Source organism: Microtus oregoni, unplaced genomic scaffold, assembly GCF_018167655.1.
Source record: "Microtus oregoni isolate MIOR12 unplaced genomic scaffold, Mior012 000079F_ref0000094, whole genome shotgun sequence".
In the NCBI taxonomy this organism is placed as follows: domain Eukaryota; kingdom Metazoa; phylum Chordata; class Mammalia; order Rodentia; family Cricetidae; genus Microtus; species Microtus oregoni.
In genome coordinates, this window is record NW_024544537.1 from 4,335,399 (window position 1) to 4,345,322 (window position 9,924).

Consider the following 9,924-nt stretch of genomic DNA (forward strand, 5'->3'; position numbering starts at 1 on the left):
CAGCGATTGATGGGGATAGAGACAGAGACCCACATTGGAGCACTGGACTGACCACCCCAGGTTCAGATGAAGAACAGAAGGAGGGACAACGTGAACAAGAAAGTCAGGACCGCAAGGTGTGCATCCACCCACTGAAATGGTGTGACTGATCTAATGGGAGCTCACCAAGGCCAGCTGGACTGGGACTGAATAAGCATGTGATCACACCAGACTCTCTAAATATGGCTGTCAATGAAGGCTGAGAAGATAATGATAAAGGCACTGGGTTTTCATTCTACTGCATGTACTAGCTTTTTGGGCACCTAGTCTGTTTGGATGTACACATTACTAGACCTGGGTGGATGGGGGAGGGCCTTGGACTTCCTACTAGGCAGGGAAGCCTGATTTCTCTTAGGACTGGAGAGGGAGGGGGAAGGGAAATAAGGGGAGTAAGAAGGAAATAGAAGGAAGGAAGGATGTTGAAATTTTTAAGAAAGAAAGAGAAAGAAAGAAAGAGAAAGAAAGAAAGAAAGAAAGAAAGAAAGAAAGAAAGAAAGAAAGAAAGAAAGAAAGAAAGAAAGAAAGAAAGAAAGAAAGAAAGAAAGAAAGAAAGAAAGAATTCTCAGGGAACCATTAATGAGGATGCTTTCCTGGAAAGAGAAATGTCAGGCTCAGAAGGAGGCAGCAGCTATAATGGCTTTACCTCAGGAATACTCTCAGCCTAATTGTTCCTCCAAATATGCATAGAGAACATTGAGAAAAACATTTTGCAGAGACTTAAAGTGGGAAATGGAAAAAGGATTGAAGTAATACAACAAAGGTCCCATGTCTAATTAATCTTCGTGAGTAACTAGAAAGTTTGGTCTGAAAAGAGGAACAATGTTTTTCCATGATGTATCCATGAGCCAGAAACAGCTTGGCCTCCTGGAATTCTTAATATAAATTCTGTTTTTTCCCAACACTGCTATACAGGCATTGGTGGAAACAGCTTATGTATGTTCAGACACTGAAACCAATGATCTTACCTTATACAATGGATCTAAGTATCAAGGTAAGTTTTCTGTTTTTCTTTTAGATCACAGCTGTTTTTATTTGCTTAAACTGGGACTTTGAGATACTCTTTCCTCAGACCTTGCCAAGTTAAGCATGATACAGCAATGTACATTTCAAAACAGTTTTCTGAAAAGTACCATATACTAGGTAACTCAATGACAACACTGTTATTGATCATAAACATAGAGAACTGTACTGGAGGGGAAAAGCAGACACCCTCACACGTGTGCTCTCTGCCTGTTACAAAGGTTGAGAGAGAATACTTTGGACACCTGACACCTATACGAACAACCTTATCTTTAATGTCTGCAACACTAGTAATATGTAATAGTCATGGACTTGGTCAAATAAAAAAGCAACTCCCACTAAAAATACTTGTATTCATCCTACAGAACTCAAGAGATAGGAGTGCTATTCAAAAGTGTCCACATGCACGTAGCGTCTGAAATATTCTTTCTATCCTGAAAGAGAAACTAGAAAAAAGACACGATTCTCTCAGAAAGCAATGACTCAATTCAGGTTGTGACTTTATTTTAAAGCGCCATGCAAAACATGGAGATAAAGGAAGCAATTTTCATTTGCCGGTCACTATTTTAGCAACACAGCTTCGAGAGTTCTGTCCTCATTATATAACCCTTCGTCTGCTCCAGGAAGTTAAGACTACAGTGCGACAAACGGGACAGGTGTTATGCTCCCAAAACCAGCGTTCGATGCAGGGGGCATGGTACTCATGGGAGCAAGGTAGCTCACAAATTCTGTCGCCTTCTGTATATTGAGTCATGCAAACAGTGCATGTCTTCAATGCATCGTTTTCACCAAAACTTCTCGTTGCCAAGTTATTAATCTGGACATTGGTGGGTCTTCTCATTAGGTGGTTGTCATTAAAGGGGTAAAGTTGGGTTGCTTCAACACCTCCTTGAAACATCTGTGAGATACTTTCTGAATATTCATCAATGGAAATGGGGCCAGGGTTGTAGCTGGGGATGGAAGCAGAGTTTTTTCCACTCCATGCAAGCTCACCAAAAGGTGTTGTTCTCTGCCTGAACCTGGGTTGAATTGGAGGAGATGTAGTTTCCCTTGATCCAGTATTGAAGATTGAAAGAGTGGAAAAGCTGTGAGTACTCATCGAGGTTGTCCCAGCTACACGTTCAGAATGTGTAGAAGTGCCTAGAAAACCTCCAGGTTCACTTTCAGAAGTGACCGTGTTGTTTGGGATCTGAGACCTTGACCAAGTTTTGCTAGCTATGCTATCTCTCTGCCGGTCTTCTGCCAGCAGAACTCTTCTGACTTGAAGGTCTCTGGTTGGAGGTCTTTGACCAGATCCTGCCGCTTCACCATTGGCATCTGTGTCTGAAGAGCTTGTCCCTTGAGCAGCAGAATTTCTTGACCCAGAAGCCACAAAACGACCTCTACCTAGCAACTCAGGGCTAGTTATCTGGTGAGGGGCTCTAGAACTTCCCTCGATCTCGTTTACCAAAGGCAGCTCAAAAGTCTGAGATGAGATGCTATGATGAGATCTTCGTGGAATTTCATTTGCTGGGGGCAGAGAAGAACTACTTCTTTCAGCTCTGGCTGTGGTTCTTCGCTGGTGTTGTGGTTTCAGGCTTCTTGCCCTCCTCCGACCTCTGGTGGATGGCACATCTGTTAATACTTCAGCAGAACTGTGTTCTGACCTAGGTGTTCCGGCGGATGATGTCTCAGATGCTGAATTTTCCATATGCCCATGGATGCTGCGATCCATGTTTTCTACACTAAGAAGTGTAGCAGATGGTTCATTTTCATTCTCTGAGTTTTGGCTTCCAACATTAAGGTTAACATTTGTCTCTGAACTGAATCTGAAATCACCACTGTTTGGATTAGTGTGGCTCACTGCCCTCCTGGACTGATTACCTCTCTGACCACTTCTTGTTGTATTGCCAGTCTGTCTGACAGAGCTAAGGCAAGTTATTATGGAGTTACCATTGGACTCGTCATCTGAAGAGTATCTATTTTCTTCTGAGCTCGGAGGTGGCGGCAGCAGCGGCCCCTCTTTAATTTGCTGTAGTATTCTAAACAGCTCCTCCCCAGTACTTTGACCTGGGGTGCCTAGCAAATTGTTGTCTCTCAGAAGTCGATAGTCTTCTCCGCTCAGATAATTGACAAATCGATAGAAAGCTTCTTCCCGATCCAAGCGATCCCCTTGCCTTCTGCGCTGTGCTGCAGATTGGTCATTTCCTTGATCGCTAGAATCTGAGTTTTCCATCTTGATGATCAAGTGGACGATTATCTGTCTGTTATGACATAGTACTGAAATCCAATCAACTGGACCTTCAGTTTTCTTCACTAGGCTTCGGTGGTCTGGCCTGGAGGTGACTGGCTGGGCTCTGCCACCTCTGCTGCCCGAGAGGCCGCCTGAGCTCTGCAGCCTGCCTGCCTCCTGCTCTCTAGCCCACCTCAGAATGCCTGGGAGAGACCCGCCTCTAGCCCAGCGCCTGCCCATTCTGAGACGTATCTCTGGCAACCATTATCTTCCCCATTGTTACCTAGCAGTGACAGAAATCCACTCAAGATGACTTTTCTTAAAGTCACCCCAAATTATCTATTGAATGTATTTCAGGTCCCCTTTCTCAGCTACTCCAGAGGACTCAAGAAGTCCTATTTAGAAAGCAGATGATTCAGCCAAAGCGTACCAGGTGGGCTTGGGGAAGAGTGACTGGTAGACCTACTCGTAGGACAAACCCACTCTTCTTGCAAGGCTGGCATCACGCTGGGGAATTTAGTGAGATAGTGACTGCTTCATGATACGTTGGCATCACACAGGATGTTCATTGTGCCCTTCCCCAATCAGAGTGGCTAGGTGCCATCATGAGAAGGAACCAAGGGGTTGACCTTTGCTACTCTGGTGTCATGAGAACAAGGATTAAGTCAGGGAGCCTGGAGACACCCTGCTATAGCCCTTGATTGGGAGATAGCTATAGGCACTATTACAGAAAATGGGAAAGCAGATATGGACATTCTGATCCTTTCAGGTTGGCATCTGATTAGGGTGCTAAGGGGATTGGTGGTTTCTAGATACAGCCCTCCATGTAAGTGTATGGAACTGTTACTGTCACCCAAGGTCGGCAGAAGTTTGACTTCTAGAGGTACCTTTCTGCCATGCATTTCACTACCGGCAGGATGGAAAGCTGAAACTCAGACCCATTGGAACGCTTGTTTTCCATAGCTCCCTTCCTCCCACTGAATGTTCACTGAGGGTTGACTCCTGAAAACACAGAGCCTGAGCCTCCTGCTCAGATCTCAGTCCTCTCTTTGCTCCCCTTCCCTAGTCTTCAATGTGTTCAGGGGCCTCTCATCAACTTGGTAAGTAGGCAGAGCCTGAAACATAAACTCTGGAAAAGGTGGAACATGGGAGCAGCTGCATAGCCCTAAGGCTTGGAAAGCAGAGTGTGTGTAGTAGATGCTGTTGCTATACAAAGAAGAGACACTTCCAAAGAAGATGGACATATTGAAGGTCTGACCCTTGGCTAGTCCAGGATCAGCAGTTTCATAAATGGTAGACAAGGCAAGAGAACTCTCTTTAAACACAGCACTCTTTGCTCCTAGCAGACTCCAATGTTGGGAGACCCAGAAAGAAATCACACACTGATGTAGGTGGGTCTTCTGTCTATCTGTTGCTTTCTTTGGTTAATTAATAAAGAAAACTGCTTGGCCTGATTGGTCAGAACATAGGTAAGTGAGGAAGACAGAGCAGAATGCTAGGAGGAATAAGGCAGTGAGACAGACGTTATAGCTCTCCTCTCCAAGATGGATGCAGATTAAGATCCTTCCTCGTTTCTCACGTAATCATTTTAAAGGGTGAGCCATTGGTATCTCTAAAGGTTTGCTAGTTGCTTTGTGTTCTGGTACTCCCTGAATCACTGGTGACCTTTGCTGATAGCAACTTAAAACATTCATCCCAGAAACATGAGTTTTGGGGACTGCACTAATGTTTATCTGGCCATTCAATTGCTTCAATGGGTCATGTCCTCATAAATTCACTGTGAAATTAACCACATATGGCCTCAGCCTTTCTCACTGTACTTCTGGCCCCATGCATTCAACCCATCTATTGCTTTGTTTCACTAGATATAGGGTTCCAATACCTAGGAATTGAACATGTGTCTCTTGAAGAGATCAATTTGGATGCCGAGATTCTGGAGTAACAATAGTCATATCTGCACCTGTGTTCAGTAATCCCTCAATTGCAATGCTATTTATAAGAACTCTTAAATTTGGTCTTTGTTAATTGATAGAAGTTTGCCAAAATATGCATTTCCTATTTCCTATTGGAGTTATTTTTAATCCATCCTCCATGTCTAGTCTATCATCCAGAACAGTATGGTTGTTTACAGCAGGCACTAGATTTTTAATTTCATGGGTGAGATATTTTCTCTACAGTGACTGTGAAAGACTCAAACATCTTTGACATGGAGGCCTGCATGAGGCCCCCAAGGAGTTTCCCAATGGTACAAGATTGCTTTGTCCATCTTTCTCAATTGTCAGCCATTGATCCAATGTTGGCCTTTGCCACCTCATCTACATAATCCAGGAGACTGAAACCTTCTAATTTTGCCATCTCTAGACCTTACTAGACCTGGAAGAAGGTGGGATGTCCTTGGACTTCCCACAGGGCAGGGAACCCTGACTGCTCTTCGGGCTGATGAGGGAAGGGGACTTGATTGGGGGAGGTGGAGGGAAATGGGAGGCAGTGGCCGGTAGGAGGCAGAAATCTTTAATAAATAAATAAATAAATAAATAAATAAATAAATAAATAAATAAGAAAAAATAATGGTAATAAAATCTTTTGTTACATTCTCCCCCGCCCTATTTTCATTGAGTATAAAAACTATGGAAAAATAAATGCAAGGATTCCAACATTTCAGGAATTGAGTGACTAGAATGCCTTCCTGATAATTTCTATAATTTCTGTCTTATTTTTTTTGTCTTCATATTATTTACTTATATTTCTTCAATTACCACTTCCCTACCTTGGTAAGAAATATTTTTGTCATGGCCAGTCCTCGACAGTAACCCAGATCCAGAAAGACAAATATAATATTTACTCACTCATCAGTGACTTTTAGACATAAAACAAAGAAATAACAGTCTATAGCCCACAACCCCAGAGAACCTAGAAAACAAAAGTCTTTAAGATAGACACACATAGAACTCCATAGGAAGGAGTAAAAGACAAGATTTCCTGGGTAAATTGCCACCATGGGGGTGATGGGAGAGGGTAGAAAGAGAGAGGGGTTAAGCGAATGGGAGAGTATATACATGTATAGATCAATAAAAAATTAAAATTAATAAAAAAATTAAAATGAGAAAAAATAGAACAGAGAAACTTAATTGCTATTTATCACAGGTTGCTTTACATTGAGCAAATTGATATGACTGTACTACAACTTCCCTGGCACTTACTCACTTTTCTCTTTTATGAAATAAAAGAAATATACAATAATCATGTATGTGTATGTTCATATTTGTCTTAAATCATTGATATATTAAAGATACTCTATTCATTTTAACTTTTTTAAATTAGGAATTTTTCCTTATGAAGAATCCATTAAAAAGTTCTGTGCTTGCTCTGTGATCACAAATAAAAACTCTTTGTGTCATCTCCATTTCTGCAGCAAAACAACTGTGACGCCCACCCTGTCACCCCCTTCCCATCTATTATGGATCCCATAGATCTTCCACTTCTATTCTCCTGCAGCTTATTGTTTTGTTCAAAGTCCCAACATTAGCCGGCAACCCCTATTACCAAAAGGGTCTCTCTAGTCAGGGAAACTTGTTGGCTGAAGACAGATCTACATCTCTTCTCTGTTCCTCCAGATCTAATCATTTCCAGTCTCAGCACCAATACTAGCAGAAAACCTTCTGGAGTATCTGTGGCCCTATCTTCAACAGATAACAAAGATCTCCTCCAGCATTTTTTTCCAAAACTTTTCCCAGTATCCCAGCCTCCAACACCAGTAGGCATTCACTGTGCACACATCAGCTAAGGAGACCAGGAAAACAATCAAGCTAACTCCTTCAAATTCTCTACTTTTTCAAATTCAATCTCCCAGTCTCATCACTACCTCTGTATTACAATACCTACTGAAGCCTTCTTTGTCTGACTATTCACTTCTCCCATGGATCCACAGACCTTCGCCTATTATATTCCTTCTTCCAAAGTGTTGCTTTATCCCTGTCCCAAAGTTCAGCAAGCGTTCCCTGCTAACCCAGAGGACATTCCTCCAGGGAAGCAGATGTAGATATTACCACTCTTCTGATCCTCTAGATCCAGTCAACCAGTCTCATTCCCAGTGCTATAGCAGACCCACTAAAATGACCTCTATTTACTGTTTCTTCCAATTCAAGGAGAAGAAATGAACATATCCTTGATGACCCATATGTTTTTCCTCCATAATATGAACCTCTTGAGACCTCTATACTATCCATCTTTCTAATAGTCAGCTCCCAATACCCAGAGACATAATTTATCTGGAAAACCAAGCAGGCACAACTATCAGGTCCAAAGATAAGTTAATACCAAGTGGCACACGGACATCACACTCTCAGAAAATCTACATAAGAAACAGAAATCAGGGAGTAAAATCACAGCTGACAAGGACAAACCAAGAAATCAGCATCTAGAACTATAGTCATTCCTATCCCAGATTCTTAGATGGCAGGATAAAGAGGCAATAACAGCCAAGGTAATATGCCTCCACTAGTGCCCAGCTATCCTATCACAGCAGCCCCTGAATAGTAAAACATATCTAAAACCCAATAAAAAAAAACAAATCCACCTGTATGAAAATGATAGAGATTCTTAAAGAGGAAATGAATAATCTTTAAAGAAATGCAGGAAAACACACACAAAATGAAAAAGGATATTAAAAAAAAACAATTCCCTTAAATAAATCCACAAATAAATAGTCATGGGAAAGAATTCCTGCGGATCCTTTTTTCTCCCTCTGTTTTCTCAGATCCAATACTATAGTTCCATCCCTTGCTCTGTAGCAGTACAACTGTGGCAGCCTTCCCTGACCAGCTGTTCCCATTTACTTTGAATAACACAGATCTTCCCCTTCTGACCTCCTTCATCCAACTCATTGCTTTGACTCTGCTTCCAACCCCATCAAACACCCCATGCTAACAAAACATTCTGTCTAGTCAGGCCAAGAAGTAGGCTGACAACAAATCCTCACCTCTCTTTTCTCCCATATTCAATCTCTCATTCTCATAGCGAGATCTGTAGCAGAATACCTGCTGTGTTGTCTCCCTTTCCTTTGTGAGCAGGTTCCAACTAATCCCAATGATTTTCTTCTCCAAACTCCTTTCTCCCAACCACTTTCACTATTCTAGCATCCAGCACCAGCAGGTATTCCCCGTGAACACACAACTGTTCACAGACAGGAAATAGGCAGATTAGGCATAATATTCTTTGCAAATACAGATAGGAAACAGAAAGGAAGGAATAAGCACCTATCTAATGAAGGCAACCCCAGAAATCAGCAATGAATATGTTAGAGCTACTTTCCTTGCTACTCTTTCATAATAATCAGAAAATGTAAACAACCTAGCTGTTCCTCAGATGAAGAATGGATAAAGAAAGATAAAGAATGGAGTATTACTCACCTGTTAAAATGACATCATTACATTTGCAGGCAAATGGATGGAATAAGAAAAAAATCATCCTGAGTGAGGTAAAACACAGCCAGAAAGATTAATATAATATGTATTCACTAATAAATGGATATTAGCTACTAAATAAATAATAGCCAAGCTACAATTAATAGACAAAGAGATCTTAGCTATGGTGTAATGTACATAAATATCCCTTGGAAATGGAAAATAGAATAGATTTTACAGGTGGGAGCCAGTGAGAATAAGTACAGGAGGATCAAGTAGCTAGGGACTGGTAGGAAGATAGATTTGAAGGAGAGAATGTAGGGGAAGAAAATTGGAATTGAGAGGCATGTGAGGATCATATGGAAACCTACTACAACGGAAACTTTCTAAAATATATGAAGTCAATCCTAATTAGTTCTCCTAATATTGGGGGAGACAGAGTCCTAACTGGCCATTTCTTGTCACCAAATGAGTCTTCCATTGTAAGTACTGGGTTACATTTAATTGAGTTTTTTGGCCAATGTGGTCCCATGAAATTGCCCCCCCCCCAAAAAAAAACCCACAGACTGTTGGTAAGACAATGGATTGCTCATTGTAATCAGATAGCAAGGTGAATTTTAAAAAAGTAACACCAACACAACTCATTTTGAATGAAGTTTCAGTTGGTGTCTATATGAAGCCTTCACCTCTATGTTCTAGTATCTCTGGTAAAGTAGAAATATAAATACCAACATAGTCACAAAAACCTTGACCTACAATTTGTCTAACCTATAAGATATGCTAGAGCAGCTGTAACATAGAACTATTTAGATAGACAAGAAATAGAGACGATATATACCAAAATGCTAGGATAAAACCAATTACTACTGATCTGAAAATATACCAATTAAATGACTTCTAATGATATTCTGCTATACTCAGATCAGTTCTTGGTCATTCATTATCAGAGAAGCTTCCTCCTGCAGCAGACAAGGTCAGTTGCAGAGACCCACATCTAGGCGTTATGCACAGAAGTATTCTATGGAACAAACAGCTCTAAATAGGATGTCTCCATCAAATCCCTTTCTTCAGAACTCAGGAAACATCAAGAAAGAGCCTTCTGAATCAATTAAGTCAGGCTCATGGAATCACAGAAATTGAAGAAACAAGCACTTGACCTACACAGACAAATCTGTATCAGATTCTTGCCATATATATTATAACTTTCAGTTTATTATTTTTATGGGATTGATTAGTGTTCAAGTGAGTGTG

General features: G+C 41.2%; 1 protein-coding gene across 1 annotated transcript; it reads right to left on the minus strand.

Moving 5' to 3' along the window:
• Positions 1–1,657: 1,657 nt before the first annotated feature.
• Positions 1,658–3,274, minus strand: LOC121441598 (E3 ubiquitin-protein ligase RLIM-like). Its single transcript, XM_041642811.1, has one exon. It carries the CDS (start codon positions 3,272–3,274, stop codon positions 1,658–1,660), a length of 1,617 nt encoding a protein of 538 aa, XP_041498745.1.
• Between the last annotated feature and the right edge of the window lie 6,650 nt (positions 3,275–9,924).